At 35.5% G+C, this 20,776-nt stretch overlaps 1 protein-coding gene across 1 annotated transcript in view; it reads left to right on the forward strand.

Moving 5' to 3' along the window:
• The window catches only part of LOC107040779, a 25,800-nt gene extending 5,634 nt beyond the window's left edge, over positions 1 to 20,166 (forward strand). Inside the window, exons 2-6 of the mRNA XM_015261007.1 lie at positions 10,720 to 10,852; positions 13,117 to 13,259; positions 15,814 to 15,952; positions 16,795 to 16,909; positions 18,870 to 20,166. Of these exons, the coding sequence (XP_015116493.1) occupies positions 10,720 to 10,852; positions 13,117 to 13,259; positions 15,814 to 15,952; positions 16,795 to 16,909; positions 18,870 to 18,986 (647 nt within the window). The 3' untranslated portion in view covers positions 18,987 to 20,166. The remainder of the gene's footprint in view (positions 1 to 10,719; positions 10,853 to 13,116; positions 13,260 to 15,813; positions 15,953 to 16,794; positions 16,910 to 18,869) is intronic.
• Positions 20,167 to 20,776: the final 610 nt, after the last annotated feature.

Genomic DNA, 20,776 nt, shown 5'->3' on the forward strand with positions numbered 1-20,776 from the left:
TCTCTCTCTCTCTCTCTCTCTCTCTCTCTCTCTCTCTCTCTCTCTCTCTCTTTCTGATGAATGCGAGAGTACTCGCGGCGGAGTGAGAGGGCCTGAGACTCGATTTCTACCAACACTCTTACGCCATTCTGTGCTGAGCAGACTTACACTTGTTCCCGATGCGAGACTGCAGACGCGTCCCTCACACAATTCCCCTTTTTGCGGTTTTTTTTATCAGCTACAACTCACTATCATGCGATGACATTGACGGCAAACGTGTCAATGCACCCGCTGCAAGGAAAACTCGGTTTTTAGTACCAATTTCCGGGAATAAAATGCTCCCATCCTGGGAGGAAAGTTGCCATTTCTTATCCTACCTCGAGGGTTGACGTCTTTGGAGGACCATAAATATTCATTTCGCGGTTTGTAGGAGTGGGGGGGATTCCTTTTAGTTCGAATGGCTTTGAATCCACTGTGGGTTTTTTTTCTCTTGAGGTGAGAGCGCGTTGTGTTTTTAGCGTGACGTGGAAAGGTGGAAGCAGGGGTCGACGGTAGTATTAGTTTTGGGGGATATTAAGGGGTATTCCTGGGAAATATGTTTTTCTTGAGATTGGAAACTGTGAAATGGCACGGAGAAAATTATTTGGCGAATTTCAACGACTAAGAATGAATTAACAACCAGTTGGGGAATTTCACGAAGTAGTTGTTGAGTTACAACAACTAATTGGTGAATTTTAACAACCAGTTGGTTCAAAAAATGAATTACCAACCAGTCGGTGAATTCCAACGACTAGTTGTTGACCTTCGCCAAGTGGTTGGTAATTCATTTTTAGTTGATGATTTATAACAACTAGTTGTTAAATTTCGCCAACTAGGTTATTGAAATTCATCAACTAAAAATGAATTAGCAATCAGTTGGCGAAAGTCAACAACTGGTTATTGAAATTTGACAATAGTTGTTGAAATTCAACAACAAGTTGTTGGAATTCACCGACTGGTTGGTAATTCATTTTTTTTTTCAACAACTTGTTGGTGAATTTCAAGAACTAGTTGTTGAAATTCACGAAATAATTTTCTCCGTGGAAAATTTCGTGAAATCACTTCTCATTAAATTCCAACACTTAATTACCAAATAATTTCTTATTTGATTCAAACAATTATTGTTGCCATCATCAACAACACATGAGAATAGAAAAACTCAATAACTTATGAGAACGCAACAAATTAAGTCATTTAGAATTTTCTTCGGAACTCCGTCGGGACTAACTTTTGGTAGGTATTGTCTTGGGATATACCTTAAAGAAATAATCGGCAATTCATCTATCCCAATTATTGATTGATGAAATAAATTTTAGATGTTTGATTATTGATTGTTCATATGATTGAAATTTGAAAAAATTCATTAATAATGATTTAATAATGGAAATTCGTTTGATAGTGTTAAACGTTCATCTATGTAGCAAAATAACGGTATTCATAATTTGTTTTCCTAGTAAAGAGGCAAAAAATTTAACCTTGAATAAAAAAAGGGTATTTCATGCAAATTTCATGATCTAATGAATAAATTTGTCATCATCCTTTGAAATTTTTCTGCCTTCTCGACAACACAATTGGTAACCTCAAGTGATCTTTCCACATGTGAGGAGTGGTCCTCCGAGAAAAATTTTCGGCATTTCAGAACAATCCGAATACATTTTTTCAATAAAAACAAAAAACTAAATTCTCCGGTTTTCGAGGATTTTTCTCTAAACGACGAACAATCTAACTTTTTTTTTATTTTTCATTGCACTTCATTGTGTCATCTTGGATATAGCGGTTACAGCCCGGCAATTTGCGCACGGTGTCACGCAACTCGCATTCTATCAGACAGAGGGCAGAGTCGTTGGCTCATTAAAAGGTTTTTAAAATGCACAGCGAAGCAGATCAGAAGCCGCGAGTAAAGGGCTAGGTAAAGGTAAAACCGCGGAGGTAAAGGCAGAAACCATTTCCCATAAATACAGGAAAAACTCCGGCAACTGACTAATTAGAATTATTCTGAAGCATCAATCTCGCTGAGATTTACAGATCTCGACTGATTGTGATACGCCGTTGAAATAGCAAGAGTAAAAGTAAATGGATACCCCTAATTCAATCGATTTTTTTGTGAGTTATCAGTGGAATAATTATGCCATTTAATTAACGGGAAAGGGGAAAAACTGATTTTCCCCTTTTACAGTTGATTACCCGGGGAAAAAATGTTCTTTGAGGTTTTAAGAGATTAAAAAGCGCGTGGGAGAAGCCGGAGGCAATTGCGGCAGGCCCACACACACACACACACACACTGAGGCGCGCTGCATGGCCAGACGTGTCATACACGCTGGCGAATCGGGTTGTATTCATATTTAAAACGTGTGACAGGAGCGTCGTACGATGCCGATTCAGCCAATCGGAGGCATATCGCACTGTCCTCGCCAGCTCGCTGTCCCCGGTGTTAAATACACGCGTTGTGTGACGCGCAGCCTCAATCCACGTAGCCAAATATTGGAATTGGCTAGTCATTCGCTACTTGACGAAAACAATTATGAATTGAGTCTTATCAATCTACTGTTTCCGGGAAGGAAACGTTGCAATTACGTTTTGAAATGTAATTGGGGTTTTGCGGGAGTTTTTGTGGCGGAATGGACAGTCTAGACACGGATTTTTTTATTTATTTTGATGAATAAGGGAAATTGCTTAAGTTTTGGGAAATTGGGAATGTCTGCAGAAGAACGTCACTTTTGTGGGTCTTGAGGGGGGAAAATAAAATTCAGGTTTCACTGAAAATTTAATGAAATTCTAAATTTTTCAACAGCATTGAGGTGAACATTGATCGGAAATTTAAATATTCAATATTCTCCTTTCATTATAAAGCAACGAAATCGTGTCGTCTTTTTTCAAATTTTATTCTGTGCATCAAAATTATCAACCACGTTCATGTTTCACTATAAATTTAATGAAATTCTAAATTTGTGAACAGCATTGGGATGAGAATTTTTCAACCTACTTAAAAAAAATTTCTTAAAAATTATATAACTATAAAAATAATAAAACTAGGAATTATATAATTTTCCTGATGCCTACTCATTTTTAGAGGATAATTGAAATGAAATTTACAGTTCTCATTGATTTTTCCCTGAAATTCTGAATTTTCAAATACAAAATTCCTTAAAATTTCTGGTACACTTAAAAATTGTCAAGTGACCGTTTCCCTAGAATTTCGAAGGAAGTTCATCATTGAAAATTCACAATTTTATGAAAAAATCGATGGAAACTGTAAATTTGAGCTCAATTATTCCATGAAAATTAGTCAAAATTGAAACACTGTTATCTTGAATTTTCAAATAAATTGAAAATCCAGCACATGTTCCTACGGAATATCCAAATTCACATTCAAAATTGCAGTCAGATGGAGAATTTTCGTCTTCCACATCCGCCAAAATGTAGAGTTCCATTTAATTCCCTCTGAAATTTGAAATTACAATTTTCTTTTTAATTAATATGATTTGTTCAATGGAAAATGAAGAATAATCGCGCCTTAAACCCAACATAAAGATCGTCAACACAAATTTTCTCAAAAAAATTCCTTGCAAACGCAACCCCCCTGAACACAAGCTCTTTTAAACGCCCAACGCGCTCTCCAAACCTCTGAAATGGAATAAATTGCCTCTTTTTTCCATCAACTCAACGAGTATCACGTTTTCACACGTAACAGCAGTATCACGAGTAAGTTGACCAGCGATGCAGCATCAAATTACTCTAATAAGACCGTTCTCGCAATGCTACAGCTCTTTTTTACTTCCCAAGTATCGAATGGCATCTGCAAGCGTCTAGGAGTGAAAAAAAAAGTCGTCAAACTTTTTCCCCTTTCTTAAAAAATGTTTCATTCGAAACTTTGACTCTCAAAGTATTCAGAAGAGTTGGCTGAAAATAGTTGGCCCGAAGTTCGTAACGACCACAAACTACCCGAAATTACCGAATTAGCAGCGGAGAAAGGGGTAAAGCAATGACTTGGTAGTTTCTCATTCTACCAAAACGATAAAATTAATTCCCTCAATCCCTAATTAACTCGCTTAATTATCAATGATCGTCCCCAATATTCTCGGTTCGTTATTTAAAGCAACGTAATCGTGTTGACTTTTCTTAAATCCTATTCTGTGGATCCATTAGTCTCTTTAGTCGCATCGATAAAATTAAATGATAAAATTAATTAACTCGTTAACTCGCTTAATTATCAACGATTATTTCCAATATTATCTCTCCATTACTCAAAGCAACGAATTCCTGCTGTCTTTTCTTAAATTGTATTCTTTGAATCAATTAGTCGCTTTAGTCGCATTGACCGAAATATTTGAAACAATTGGTTTATTCAATTGCTTTGGGATATTTGAGTCCTTCTAACATTTGCAGTGAAATTGTAGAGTTTCAAGTTGAGTCGTCAGTATAAATGTTATTGTCGACAAGATTGATAAAATTAATTTCCTAAATTCTTCATTAACTTGCTCAATTATCATAATTTTCTACAGTGTTATCCCTTCATTATTTAAAACAACCAAATTATTTTCTTTTCTCAAATTTTACTGAGAAAATTGGTTTATTCAGTTCCTTTCGGATAATTGAGTTTTTTGGCCATTTTTTCTGTCTTTCGAAGTTTTTCCAACATTTATAAAATTAATTTGATAAATTCCTCATTAACTTGCTTAATTATCAACGATCGTTTCCAGTATTTTTCCTTCATTATTTAAAGCGGCGAAATATTGGTTTCTTTTCTTAGATTTTATTCTGTGGATCAATGAGTTTCTTTAGTCGCAGTGACAGAAAAATTGAGACAATCGATTTACGCAATTCTTTTATGTAGTAGCGATTGCGACTGAATTCTCAATGTTGTGGGGTTTAATTCAATTTAAGAACACATCGTTCATGAAAGTTCTCATTCGTCATGAAAATTCAATAAAATTCAGTTTTTCATGGTGAACGATCAGTGATATTTCAAGGACAGCTTGATTTTTAAACCTCATTATGAAAATTAAACATTAAATTCAATTGAATTTTCAATAAATTGGCAATTCAGGAAAATAGTGGCCTGAATTTTCTCTATTTTTTGTAATTTTCGTTGTCGTATGGATCGGAAAATTAGAGATTTATTAAATATTCAAAGAAATTACCTGAGTTTTCAGTAACAAAATGAAGATAAATTTAATGTAAATTTAGAGTTGTTAAAAATTTCAAGTTTTTTCACTTGAAATTTCAAGAGTAATTTTCTGACACGCGCAGAGAAATATTCAATAAAAATTACGTATCTTTTTTGTAATTCCGGGGCGAAATGTAGTTTTAGGAAATTTTACGGAACTGTTAAGGAATTTTTCCAGAGCGTTCCGTAATTTTTACGAGAACATTTCTCTCTGTGCAGTGGACGATAAAATTAATTTTCTCAATTCGTCATTACCTCGTTTAATTATTAACAATGGTCCCCAATGTTTTTCCATTATTATTTAAAACAACCGTATCGTTCGTTTTTTCATTTTTAATTCTATTCTGTGAGAAATGAGAATGGGGAGAGGGCGTGAGAGCTGGATGACTGAATGCAGAAGTAGCAAAATTAACTAACGACCGGTCGTGTAATGTCCCTGTAATTTCTCTCCCACGGGTGTTATAACCCTCCGCTAGCACGTTTTGGAAAATGGTCCACAAATTTATGAAATCCCAAGACTCATCTCCTCGCAAGGCTATTCCCTTTTGGATAAACTCAAAATTCATTATAAGTATTACAACCCCAGTGGAGAATAAAACTAATTAAAAAACCATTTTCATTAGTTGGTTAGGATCACAGTGAGCATTTTACGGAGATGTTTTAATTCAGTTATCCGAAGCCATTTATAAATTTCATGAGAGTCTATTTGCGAGTGAATTTTCATTAAGTATGGCATCACCGGCCAAATCAATATCTCATGCGTTAGCAGAATAAAATTGATGAATTAATAAGTGAATATTGATGGGGCCACACCATTTGTAGAACAAATCGATAATCAATTTTCGTATTTCACCTGTGCAATTATTTATAGAAATAACCACAATTTCTGGGGATATAAATCAATAGAATTGTGGACATTTTGACTGAAAATTAATCGCTCCACGATACATTTGGTACTGATCGACGAGTCATTGTCACGAAACTGTAGAATTTCATCGGACAACAATCGGAACATTATCTATCATTTGAATTTATTTATATCATTGGGTATTGTACGGTAGCACGTGTAAACGAGTGTAATTCCTGGGTTTTGTTGGTAGTCAAACCGCGCCCCTATCCACTATCAGTACTATAGACATTGTGGAATATATGCTGGTCGTCGATTATCGAGATTTGATTGGACGTCGAGATAACGTGATATTTGTTGGTGGATATGTGGCCGGGGCATTAGATTAATGACGCATGGGTTAACCAAAAATCTCCAATCACCATTATTTTTCATTTTCATATTGTTTCATTTGGATTGATTGGTTTTATTCATTCATTCGGTAACGAATGATAAAAAAGCGGGTTTTTTTTAGTTGGAAAAACATGAATGTAATTAGATAATCGGAGGGCAATGGAAAAATTAATCAACTGAAGTTCTGCAGTCGAGCGGAAAATTGTGGAGAAATTTTTCCGCATTTAGTTTTATTCCTAATGCAATTGAAGGCAGAATATTCAGTAAAAATTATGGAATAATTTACGTAATCCGCAATGGGAAATCGTTTTCCGGAAATTTTTATAGGAATGGAAGAGAAGAAATCTGAAACGTTCAGTGAATTTTCAGGTTCATCACCGAACCAGGTACGAAATTGTCACGTAATTTTTCCCGAAGAAGTAAAATCTTACAGAAACTTGCCGACTTATTGTACCTCCCAAATCAAAAATTCTTGATTGTTCAACAATTTTTATGAAGCTGGTGAGTTATTTCTACGTTCCGTTCCGTAAAATTTCTCAATAATTGGGGAAAAATTACGGAACGACTTGTTGTGGTTAATTTTTACGGAACAAATCGTAGAATTTACGTGACGATTCGTACAATTTCAATTCAGACTCACACTTTTTATTAAATTTTACTTCGCTCCCGGATTACGTTTCGAAACGTAATTTTTACGCTTTTTTCTGGTCATTTTTATTGAATTTTTCTCTCCGTGTACATGAATAGAATCGAATGTTAATGGTGGGTTAACTCGAGTTATCGAGAAGCCAGCAAACCTAACAGCGAAACTTGCATATTTCAATCCACCCCCCGTTCTCAATTCTTTTCTTATCAACTCCTTCACAATTTCATCTGAATTTGAGAGAACTTCACGGTATTCTCGAAAGGGTTGCAACGATTTTATCATTCAAATTTTCAAGGTTTAATTTTAATAATTCATTCTTAAATATTGAGAAATATTTCTCAAAAATTAAAACACTAGGATTATTTAATGCCTTAGGGATACACGAGATAACGTGATATTTGTTGGTGGATATGTGGCTCGACCATTATAGTAATGACGCAAGAGTTAACCAAAAATCTTCAACCACCATTTTTTTTCATTTTCATATTTTTTTTTTCATTTGTATTGATTGGTTTCATTAATTCATTCGTTAACGAATGATGAAAAATTCAGCTTTTTTAGTCGAAAAAACACGAATGTAATTTGATGATCGAGAGAAATGAAAAAATTGAGCAATTGAAGTTCTTCATTCGAGCGGAAAATTGTGAAGAAATTTTTCCATATTCAGTTTTATTCCTCGTGCAATTGAAGGTCTTTAGTTGGGAAAACGTGAAGTAATTTTGAAGATTGGAGGGCGGAATATTTTTTCGATGAATGGAGAAGAGTGGATTTTCCTTCGTTATTTTTCATCCGATTAGCCAATGCATCATTCGCAGTACATGAATAGAATCGAATGTAATAGTGGGTTAACTCGAGTTATCGAGAAGCCAACAAACCTAATAGCAAACCTTGCATATTTCATTCTCCCCCCCCCCCTTCCCGCTCAATTCTTTTCTTATCGTCTCCTTTTCTTCGACTCCATTTCTTCGACAAACATATAGAACTTCGATATTTTTCTTTCCATAACCTTTCCTGGGTTTTGAGAAGGAGGGCGAGGGGGAGTGTTGAGGGGTGAGAATGGAAGGGAGTGAAGCAGACGTTATTTCACTCTGTATTTCTTTTTTCGTGTTCTTCAATAAAAAACGTTCTCGAAGGCATTATTGTGCATTCCCAACCAGAGCAGGTCCATTACCCCTCCTACTCTCATGTAGTAACTCTCCACAATCATACTTATTAGTGTCAATGCCACCCACGGATGAATTAGTCTCTTCTGTCGGATTGACAGGAAAATTGTGACAATTGGTTTATTCAGTTCCTTGGGGATAACTGAGGGCTTTGGACATGTTTTTCTTTGTTTAAAGCTCCTTCAACATTTGTAGTGGAATTTTCGAGTTTCCACTTGAGTACTGAGTTGACAGCTTAGTGTTGAAATTTCAGGTAAAAAATTTTACAGATGTTGTTATTGACAAAATTGTCAATATCTGGCGTGGTAAACGGAACCGAATACAATGAAAACAATTGAAAAAATCCGAGAATTCAGGCACCTCCGGTTAGAAGAACTAAAGTTTTTCTCATTTTCAAAATAAATGACATAATGCCATGAACGGTTTCATCTTAACTTGAAATAATTTCCGAGTGTTGGCGAAAGATTTGCAATTGTTTTATCAATCAAACTTTGAAGGACTAATTTTTATCATCTATTTTGAAATATTGCGGAATGTTTTCGAAAAATTGAAACACTTGGTTGATTGAATCCCTTAGATACCTGGATACCTGAATGTTTTTAACATTTTTTTTAGTTTAAAGCTCCATCAACATTTATAGTGAAATTCTAGAGTTTCCAGTTGAGCACTAATCTACTCTAACCCCACTGTTAGAAGCTTGGTCTTGAAATTTCCGGTTAAAAATTCTGCAGATGTTGTTGTTGACAAAATAGTGAATATCTGGTTTAATCAATGGAATCAAATATAATGACATGATTGAAAAAACTCAATTTTTTTCTTATTTCCAAGATGAATGAGAGATTCCCAGAACAATTTAACCTGAAATTGAATTCAAATTTACGACAATGAAAATTCAAATGTAACTATTACTTGAATTCAAAAGGATTTCCAAGTGTTGTCGAAAATTTTACGACGATTTTATCAGTCAAGATGAAAAAATTGTACCATTCATGTAAAATACCCAGCAAAATGTTTCTGAAAGGATCGAGAATATATTTTAAATATTTTGAGGATCATTTTTCTGGCTATTTTACATGAATACTTCAATTTTTTACATTAAAAAAATCGAAATTAACTGTGTGGGAGTCAAATTGAAAACAAAAATAACTTGGAATTTTTATTGCACACAATTCTTTTAAAATTTGAATAAAAAAAACCTCTGTAGCTTAAAAAATGAAGGCCCTGGCCTAGCGAACAATAAACAGTTAATTTTTTTTGCACTAATTATTCGACATATCCAATCGATCTTCAATGCCTGATAAATCCCCCTCCAATAGCCCGCGAATTTTAAAACTCGTAGTAGTCTCCCCCCTAAAAAAACCGGAGAAATGTTTCATCATCAAATCTCCCGATTTCTCCGCGCCCTCCTCCATTTGTCTTCAGCTCCCCACGCATTGTTAAACCAGTGAAGGAACAAGGGAAGCGGCAGAGGGTAGTGTCAGGGGCTGAATCCAATGCTCCAATTTGATGCAACTGGATATCGCCGCGCTTTAATTTTCGCGACTCTGAAAGAATTTTTCACATAAACCATAGATATCACATCTGCCAGGTGCATGGGTTTTAACGATGACGGATGAGTCGCCACGGGGCGACGGGGAGGGAAGGGGGATGCAATGTGTAGGCGAAATTTCAGCCGGTGAATCTGGTTTGCCTTGTATAGCCGTAGAAAAACCATTCGTTCAAATTAAGACGCTGACGCGAATTTAATGGCGCCCGCCGCGGCTTCTGGATTTATATATTATATTTTTTACTCACCCTTTTGTTTTCTTCGGACCACTCTGCATTTCCGTGTAATGGAAATTTCCCGGTTTAATGCGAATTTCAACTATAATTCTTATTTTTATTGCATTTATAAATTTAACACTGAGCAACAATATGACAACGACTAATAAGTTTTCCTTCGCGTGGACATAAACTAATGTTTATTCTTCGTGGAAAGCACAATGTGTTTTGGATTATTGATTTTATTGCTAAAATCTCACTATTAAGTGGGTGGTATTGTGAGGGCGTAAAATATGGTTAAACTGCCTTAACCCGTAGTATTCAGTGTTGGGGTCGTTGCAGCTACGGTATATTTAATCCCTCTTAATCTGACAAAAAGGCGAGAGCCAACGGCTCAAGTGGATCAAGCCAAGTCCCCGGGTATTGGACACCCAGTACACAGGCTAGCTGTTTGCTTGCCCTCTTCCACCCTCTCTCAACCCCCCTCTAGACCCTGTTAAGACTGTAGAGACACTTAAATCCCCTTTGAACCATTTCCCTGCAGTAAACTTTCGCTTTTTTCCATTTGATCTTGGGTAGTTTAACGGCAATAAATGACCGGGTCGAAGTTAATTTTTTAAATCCATTGGTTTACAACTTTTTACGTGGAGTTTGTGTCCTGCATTTGGAGGCGGGGGAGCGAAGGCTTATTCAATATTTATGGGGTTAAATTTTATGATTTCAGTGCTGGCTAGCTGTCGGGGAGAGGAGTGCGGCCATGAGGAACTCGCCAGCTGTGCCAGACCACTCGGTAAAATTACAAACAACAATGAACTGGGTTTTGTCGCAACCAAGGAGGAGCTGACTGCACTCTGTCCGTGAGTATTTTTCATTTTTCATATATTTTTTTATTGTCTCCGTGGGAAATTGGATCGGCAAGTTAGGGGGTAATTTGATAGAGAATCATTAGGTGACGTTTTATTTTTCATTTATTAATTGAAAAATAAATTGACTTTATACGAAATTCATTGTAATCGATTGATAATTGTTGGTCACACCCACAGAAATGAAATATTTCAATTGGATAAAATTAATTATTTCATATTTTTCTATTCATTTCAACAAAATTTTCAATTGGAAATTGAGAAACCGATGTATTTATCTCAATAAAACTGATTTAATTATATCAAATAAGTAATTCATGTTTCGTGAATTACTTATTTCAATGGTAATTTAAATAAGAAGAATTATATAACGATTTACTTTTCATTTATTAATTGATAAATAAATTGACTTTACATGAAATTCATTGTTATCGATTAATAATTGTTGGTCACACCCACAGAAATGAAATATTTCAATTGGATAAAATTAATTATTTCATATTTTTCTATCCATTTCAACAAAATTTTTAATTGAAAATTGAGAAACTGATGTATTTATCTTAATAAAAATGATTTAATTATATCAAATAAGTAATTCATGTTTCGTGAATTACTTTTTTCAATGGTAATTTAAATGAGAATAATTATACAACGATTTATTTTCAATTTATTAATGGAAAAATGAATTGACTTTATACGAAATTCATTGATATCGATTGATAATTGTTGGTCACACCCACAGAAATGAAACATTTCAGTTGAATAAAATTAATTATTTCATATTTTTCTATTCATTTTCACAATATTTTTATCTGGAAATTGAGAAACTGATGGATCTGTTTCAAAGAAAATGTTTTAATTATCGGAAATGAATAATTCGTTCATTTAGAGAGATTTCCAAGAATTGGATGCCGATGTAAAAATTTCATATCAATCTCGACATGTGCTTATCCAATCTCAATTTCGAGGATGATCACTCGACATTCGATTTACAGAGTTTATTCCCATCTGCGGTTTTGCGGTCACCAACACCCCCTCCCTAAAATCACGAAATTACTACAAATGCTTTTACGATTGAATTACTGCATACACTGTGCCAGAACATCTGTCAAATCTGGATTTAATCGACTTGACGGCAATGCGTGCACCTAAATAAGTGCAACCGCGTCATAATGAATTATAAAATTTTTGTAGCATTAGGACTTTTCGGGGTTCATACCAGCTGTGCCCCCATCACAAACCCTGAACAATGCCAAGTGCTGCTAAGGCTTGATATTAAAGTATCATAAACACAATTTGAATTATGCAGATTAAAATCCGAAATGAATTGCAAACAGAAGTTAATATGCGTGGGAATATTCTGGTTGAGTTTGCGCTCAATCGGCAGTTTAATATTATTGACACACGAAGAGAAAAGTTGGATGAAAATTGCCTATAAAATCGTGGCAAATTTTACTGTACGAAAGGTAATCGTGGAGTGAAATGTAATTCAATAAAAGAATTCCTGTTTGAAGAGGATATTGTATTCCAAGGGGATTTCAGTGAAGAATAAGTTAAAAATAGGTAAAATACCTGGAGATGTCCAATGGTGATACCCGCACATCTATGTGAGCGTTCATAATATTACATGTGTCTCAAGGAAGTTTAACTCCGTGAATGGCAACCTGCTGGAATTATTCGAATGAATTAGGGATGTGGTCACGAATTTTTAGCATAAGCTCTAGTAAACATCTGTTAAATCTGAATTTAATCGACTCGATTAAAAATTAAATTCCTATCTACATCCCCCAGAGGACTTCATAATCCGCTATTTCGGGATAATTGGTGAAGTAGTCCACCGAGCGGTTATCGCAGACGAGTCGTGCAAGTTGGCTCGTTTATCGAATGACAGTTTCCGCACCCTCAGAAAATATCCCCCTCCGCTAGTCTTCAAAACGTCTGACTTCTTGTTACAACTTTGACCATCTTCCTCTCATTATCCCCATTGGGTACTCAAAATGCGACCCAAGTCCACTCGTGAAAAGTACTCGACGGCCATTTGCCCTAAACTCGAGACTGAAGATCAAGTCATCAAGGGGTTGAAGAATAAGGGATGGGGGGGGGGGATGGGACAACACTCTCATTGGAGTCAATTTATCTGAAAAGCTCTGTTGATTGTTGAGAGGGCAGTTGTTACCGCAGACATAAAGCCTAGTCTCTCCACCCACCCGCGGAGACTTCTCTCAATTTTTAATTCCTCCGTTTTCCTCTGTTGACAGGGACCTGGAAGCGGGCATGAAGTGCATCAAGATGTACACACTGCGGTGCATGGCAGGCAATCAGAGGACGAATTTCAATAATCTCTATAAAGGCGTGAATATGGCGATCATTGAGCTCTGCCAGGAGGGACCCTATCAAGATGGTGAGTGAGATAATTTAAGGGTGTTTATCGAACATTGAAAGTATCTGAACTTTTAACTTCCCGACCCGACGGGAGGAAGTTATTGTAATGACACCGAAAATCGATTGTGGAAATTTCATGATTTCTCCATGTTTCATGACCCCTAGAAACTGGATGTGTGTGATCAAAATTTTGTGCTACGATTTCTCTCGAACGAACGATACGATTAAATTTTTTTGACGTGGATGCGTCTGTTTTCATTATGGGAGGGGGGCATTTAGGGAAAAGTTCTTATGGTGTCGACAGTAGCGCCATCTTTCGGAATTCTAGAATTTTCTAGATTTTTCTAGAAAATTATAGATTTTTCTAGCAAATTCTACATTTTTCTAGAAAATTCGAGAAAATTCTCCGGTTTTTGTAGAAATAAATTACAATTTTGAAGGATCATTAGCGCTGATCCGTAATATACCGCCAATGGATTGTTATCGCATGAAAGAGATAAAATTTGTGGATTACAAATTTTGGATGTGAAGACCATGGACGTATCCACGTAAAATTACGTAGATTTTTTTTCATACAATTGTTGTGTTTCCATGTAACGTAACGCCGCTGGGTTAAACCGAGCGCGCCGTTGCCACGTTAGCGCTTACCGCTGTGCGCGCATTCCGAGTATGGCAGCGAATGTAGCAACACTGTAACTCGAGCGGCGACAGGACTCACTCGCAACGGGCGGCGCGGCGCGGCTTTTCTGTCTGTCTGACGTTTCTTTTGGTTTTTTAGCTAAAAAAATTTCGCGAGAAAAAACAGACAAAGCCAACGCTTCATAAAAGGATTGAACTAGGAAACCTATTTTTTCTAAGCAAAGAGGAAACCTAATTTTGAAGCGTCGAGAAACCGCTAAAACATCGCCTCAGCGGTTCTTTAGATTTTGCAATACATCTTGTGAAAAAACGTCGAAAAATTACATTTCTTGTTACAAATTTGATTATTACTCTCAGAGAAACGATGATATTGACTTCTTGTCATCACAATTGACGACTGATCTTTCGAGTGATTTTTTAAAATAAAAAATCATCAGAATTTACTAGAAATTATGAAAATCGTGATTTTCAATTATTATCGAAAAATCACAGGAAATCATTCTGGAAATCACTGAGTCACCCGATTGAGGAGTGACACCCCTCAGTTTAATCACCACTATTTTACCATGCAAAATTCAATGATTCAATTTAATCCAGAGTCCATTAAGACATCACCGCAAAGTGGATTTGGCGGGATCAAATGGGGTTTCGTAAATTGATGAGAATGAGAATTTAATGAAAAAATCGGTAGAGACAATAATTTTCTTCCTTCACCCTCAAGTTTATATCAATGGCAATCGGCACATTAGACAGATCCTCAATACGAGTATCGGGGAATGGATTCACGTTGAATTCCATCAGACACTTGCGATGGTAGTTGGGTAGTACTGATACTCGACGCCATCTATCCCGGTAATCTCGAGAGTGCCGAATGCATTATTGAGTTGAGAGCTACTCTCTGAGCGAATGCTCGGCCCTTCCAAGCCGAGCTTGGTATAGCTCTTGTCTTCCCCACTCGGTGCGACTCACGCTTCAAATACACCCACGCAACTACCCTTGATAATCTATCCGGGGAGTGTCTTGTGTTACGCACAATTACACTTCGTCTGGTTACACTTCCATCAATTTGTCTTTATTTCTTTTTCCTCTGGTGGATTTTTTTTTCCACCGGGTTTCAAGGTTCTCTTTTGAAGTGATTAAACTCCCTCTGGACGAATTTTTTAGATAGTCTGGGGGCACAAGTTTTAATGAAGCTGGAAATTTCATTATAACGAGTTCACAGTGTCAAATCGGAAAAATTAATGGGATTTTTTTTAGGAAGTTTCATTCTAGTGATTGTCGTAATGCTGGAAAAATTCAATCTCGTGAATAATTTAGGAATTATTTTTAGGAGAGTGAGAAAATTTCAAAATTCAACTGGACAGGCAAGTGAATTCATGAGTTTTAAGTAGAAATTTCACCACTTACTTGAATTTTCAGAGAATTACGAATATATTCTACTGAATTTTTCCGACGTCCCCTGATTTTGTCTGAATAGTTAAACTGAAATGGGGTTTCCACTGATTTTCTCATGAAGTCACGATTTTTTAATGGCGAGATTTCTGTCATGAAATGTCAGCAGAAATGTCACCTGTTAAAAATTAATGTAAGCTTAAATTGAAATGCACCAGGGCAGATTAAATTTGATAGAAAATTAATTGAGGTCAGAGCTGGGTACTACTTAATGAAAATCAAATAGAAATACTATTCCAAATGGTTCAGTACGATGAAATATATGTTTCAAGTTGATTATTTCGGTCGATCAAATAGTGTTTATTTATGTTTTTTTTTTCAAATTGTTAAATATAAAATAGTCATTTGATATTGAATTTCAATACAATATTTTAACCATTACAATATTGACGAATATAATACTTCCACTCGGAAGCAAAAATGATATTTTCCATCATGTAAAAACAGATAAATTAAATTTATTTTTCATCTCAATGTTTCAGCATTTCTCAAGCACGCACCATGCATGCAGACCGTCCAAGCAGACTACGAAATGTGTTCCAAAAAATACCAAAACACTGTACTAGCACTTGACAAGAAGAATCAAACGAGGTCTAGTGAGCCAGTCAAGTCAATATGCTGGTGAGTTTGATTTGAATTCATTGCAATCGATTAAGGCCTCACAGAGTGATGCGTTAAATGCCTCTGTATGTCCTTGACATCGTGTCGAAAAGTCGTCTGTGTATTTTCCATAAATATATGCACATAACTTTGCATCGTATCTATTCGCAATTGTCTTTGATGCAGAATTATTCGGATTTATGATGAATGTGTGTAGTGGAAAAATTTTTTGCAAGTCAATTGTTCTGTTTTTTTTTTACTCGCCTTCAGCTCGTTTTAATTTTTAATTATGGACTTGAAACAAACTCGAAACTCAGCTGTAGCTCAACAACACTTGTTCTCATTTATAATTCTGGGCGGTGAATTATTGAGTTTAAAAAATCGCGGAGAGTTTTCTTGTCGTTTTTTTTTTCATTCAACTCTTTCATCCTTCGGGGGGTGAAAGAGGAAAGACGGCGAAAAGAGAGAGAGAGAGAGGGAGTCCCTCCTCCGGGAAACGAGAGTTCAAAAGCTGCAGTAGACCGTAGCACAGATAGGCTAATGACGTTACATACTGGACTATAACATCGGGGCAACCGACTCGACACATTCCCGCGGGAAACTCGGAGGAACACCCAGAGGTAGAAATACATGTAATGGATATACACACAAAGCGGAAAGATAGCGATATCGTACTGTACTTTTCTCGGGATACACAACAGTACTTGGGCTTTAATAATTTTTCAAACTTTTCTATTTGCGGTTGTTTACCTTTTCTTTCTCAACCCCTTCGCGGTGGGAAATCCTATCGTTTTCTGTTGATTAAGTCTTTATTAATTGGAGAGTATCTTTTGTTTTACGGTTTATTTATTTTATTTGTTTAGTGCTTTCCAAGAGTATCTCGACTGCTCGCATCATACTGTACGCAGGAAGTGTGGTGACGAAACAGCGGAATTTACGAAAAATTTTCTGGATCTTATGGCCAACTCTTTGATCAAGGTTTGTGTTTCAATTGATTTATTTTATTGGTGTATTTTGGGTTTAAGGGGGCATTCAAATATTACCGCAGACGATTAGACGAAAGGGGAGGGAGTTGCTTAGGTTTTGATGTCACACCATATTTTTTTGTCTAAAACACCCAAAAAACGTGTGATGTTATGTTTGAATGGCCCTGTACTTGATTAATAGGAATAGTTGAAGTTACACTTTTAAAAAAACCTGGCTGAATTTTCCGGAAAAATACACTGAATTCGATTTGAGGGGGAAAAGTCAATGGAATTTCAAGTTTTTCTGAAAATTTAAGTAAAGCCCTATTTTTTTAGGGGCAGGAAGACGGAAAAATGCATATTCATTGCCAAATTTCCTTGAATTTTCAAGAGAAGGCTTTAAAATCCTTGGAAATCCAGGAATTTCTGAAAGAATTCCCGGAAAATTCAGAGGACTTTTCCATTCAAGGAAAGATTTCTCTGAATTTTCCGGATTTCTTATTAATTTTCCAGAATGATTAAATTGAAATTTACAATTCCCACGGATTTTAACACGAAATTATGAATTTTTAATCACAAAATAACCTTGAAATTTCAGTGTAAATGGTACTCGCTCAAAATTTGAAGGATCCTTACCGGAAATTTCAGTGAAATTTTTAGTAGTATGGATGAATATTGAGATGATGAGAAAATAGTAAATATTGGGAAATTAAAATTAAAATCAAATCGCTACTCAGTTCTATTAGATCACTGAGAGGAATGATTTTAAGTGGGAATATACGTCCGAGAAATGGGACGAATAATAAGAGGAATATGGGACCTCGTAGGGCAGTTAGACCGTCATGAGTTGCGATCAATATTTATTTCGGTTGCAGACGGGTCAAGTAATGTACATTTCTGGGTAAATGGCATAATTCTCACAATCAGTTCATTAATGAAACTGTGAGGATTAAAAAAAACTTTTTCTCCCGATACATCGCAGAATCAGGACTTCGATGCGCTCATAAAATTTTTTGAAATTATAAATTAACTGAAATTTCAACGAATTTTGTCATTGAATATTCTAAATTTCATGGAACAATCACTAGAAGCGATCAATTTCATCTTGATTATTGCATAAAAATCAATAGCAGAGTTTGAGTTTTTAATTGAATAAAATTTTATTTTGAGAATCATAAAAAAAAATTCGTGACTCCCCTTTTTGAAGAAGATTAAAAAAATTTGGGAATTATTTCATGAATAATCGATATACAATAAATTTTCAACTAAACAAATGATTTTTCCTATTCCGTATTCAATTAAGGATATCCAAGTATTTTGGTTATTTTTTCTCTAGTGAAATGCTTTTCTATTTTTATAGTCGAACATCAGAGCTTTCATTTGAACCCCATTTGACCCTAGTTTCCGGACATTTTACAATGATTTTATCATTTAATTTATCATTAGAAAACATTTTGAAAATTGAAAAAAAAATAGAGTTGAAAATTACGAGCATTTTTTTCTAAATAATTTATAAACAATCAATTTACCATTATTCATACTCAGAATTTTACCAGAAATCGATTTAATGCCTAAAAAAGTAATTCTTCCAAAAGCTTGAACAATTTCAATTATTCATTCATAAACAACGAGTGTTAAAAAAAAATGATAATTCGGTAGAAAACGTAATTAGAATAACGCTGAAAATTCACGATTATTTTCACATTTTTCTCAAGCAATTTAATTAACAAATTTAATGATTGAAAATGGTTGAATCGATAGTGTGGTCTGCACCAAATTGTAAAAAACTCTTGGATATCCTTAATTTATATTCAGGATTCCCACCAGTTGTCACAATTTCCATCATCAGTTCACCCGAAAAACCATTGAAGAGCAACTGTGAATGTTTTTCATTATCTCCCACTCAATCCATTTAAAAAATTCGTCAATAATGGCAGTTGATCAATTGCATGAATCCCTGAATTATGTTTCAGATGCACTGCGCCCGTTATACCAACGGCGAGTGTGCAGCCTATTCAGCAGCCCCATACACCGCCATCAATGCATCCCTCCTATTGGTAGTTGGACTGATGTCTCGATACTTCACGTAAGATCCTCAACTACCAAACAAATCTGCGAAGTCAAGTAGCAAAAGTGCCTCTGCTTTCCGTCGTCCTCCATCAGCACTGAATCTCGACTCACTTGAAACAAAAACTCCATTTGGAGGAGTCAATCAGACTGACGATCTCAAAGGAAGTACCAGAATTTCTGTCCCAAAACATCAATGTTCTGTGACAGAACTAATAGAAAAGTATCACGATGGCTGGTGTGCCAATAAATCAACGAATGAATGGAGAAATGAGACAGAATAAACGCCGGATGAACGGTGCAAATAGTTAATTTTCTCATTTCCAAGGATTAGATTGTGCGAATTCATTTTTAGCCTTAAGTTTGATTCAACATTGAACCGCTTGTGTGCTATTCATCATCTAAAAAGTCGGAGAAAATGGAGGAGTGAAAGAATTCAAAAGAAGGGGGGGAAAACAAGAACAGGGGAAGAGAAAAGCCTGGCCAATCGAGTCCTGGCAAACTTTTCTGTTCATTAACTTGTCCTTCTAACTTCATGTCTTCATTGACTCTATTCGTTCTTCTTCATTTATCTTGCACCCTCAAAGCGAAAACTTTTCCACGAATTTCTCTCATTTTATTCAACGAGCTGTAAGCTTTCTTTATCATTTTACTTTTTCCTCGTCATTTTTTTTTCCTCCTTCTTTTATTTAGCTACCCCCATTCTCAGTTTATTTTTCACTGTAAGAATATTTCAGAGTTTTCCCTGCATTTAGAGATGTGTATACCGTGTATAATAGTGAGAAACCAAGAGGAATACTGGCAAGTACCACCTGTCAAGTATAGTTGTTTTTTTTTTGTTCTTGTTATCTTTAGAAACAAATCGCAGTTTCTTCTATTGAACGGTGTTTTTGTTTTTAGAGGTTATTCTTATGTTTCATGTTCTCATGTATTTCTTGAGAATCGGTGGAGGGAGGAGGGGAAAGGGTATTGTATATCTAGATGAGCTGAATTTCGTCTTCTCGACCCCATTTCTGTGTTCTGTTGTCTCTTCCAATGAACAATCAATTCACTGTGTAAATGTCCTCGAAATTGTGTTGAGTTTATTGCGCCTTTATCACGGATAGTTCACGAATATTAACAGTATACTATTAATAATTTTTGGCTGAAATTGCCTGCTATAGTTGCACGGAAATTTCAGGGAATTTCGTGATTGAAAATTCAAGGTTTATGGAAAAATCAATGGAAATTATGAATTTCAGTTCAGTTATTCGATGAAAATTGATAAGAATTGGGCAAATTCAGGTAAATATCGTCAAAGACTCATTCTATCGACAACAAAATTCGATTGTTGTTCTTTTTGCTGCCTCTGAATGATTCGAATAATTTTATATCAAATAATTAGTGATATAATTGAAATCTTATTAGATCTTATTTTAATTGAAAATTCGAGTGAATTGGGACGTGCCGTCTGTTCAGAAATTTGAAATTCTATGATTTTTTTCCTCCTAAATAGAATTAAATTCTACTCTCCTGAAAATTTTACTAGTCACCTGTCCATTTCATTTTTTTTTCTGTCAGTGCACTTTCCTTTTGTTTTACAAGTTTGAGGAGAGAGTAACTCTTATTTCACAGAGTGTATTGGAGGAACGTTTCCTCTCGGAAGGAGAATAAGTCGAAATCTCGATGCTACCTTTCCACCAAATTTACCAATAATACTTGCTGGAGCAAGGAGAAAAATAACCAGACGGTTTTTGTTGGGCTTCGAGAGTTTCTTCTCTATTCTTGGGAGTTACTTGGGTCTATCGATTGGCGGTAGCTCAGTCTATTGACT

This window comes from Diachasma alloeum, unplaced genomic scaffold (genome assembly GCF_001412515.2).
Source record: "Diachasma alloeum isolate Michigan unplaced genomic scaffold, Dall2.0 Dall_scaffold_00343, whole genome shotgun sequence".
NCBI classification, from domain to species: Eukaryota; Metazoa; Arthropoda; class Insecta; order Hymenoptera; family Braconidae; genus Diachasma; species Diachasma alloeum.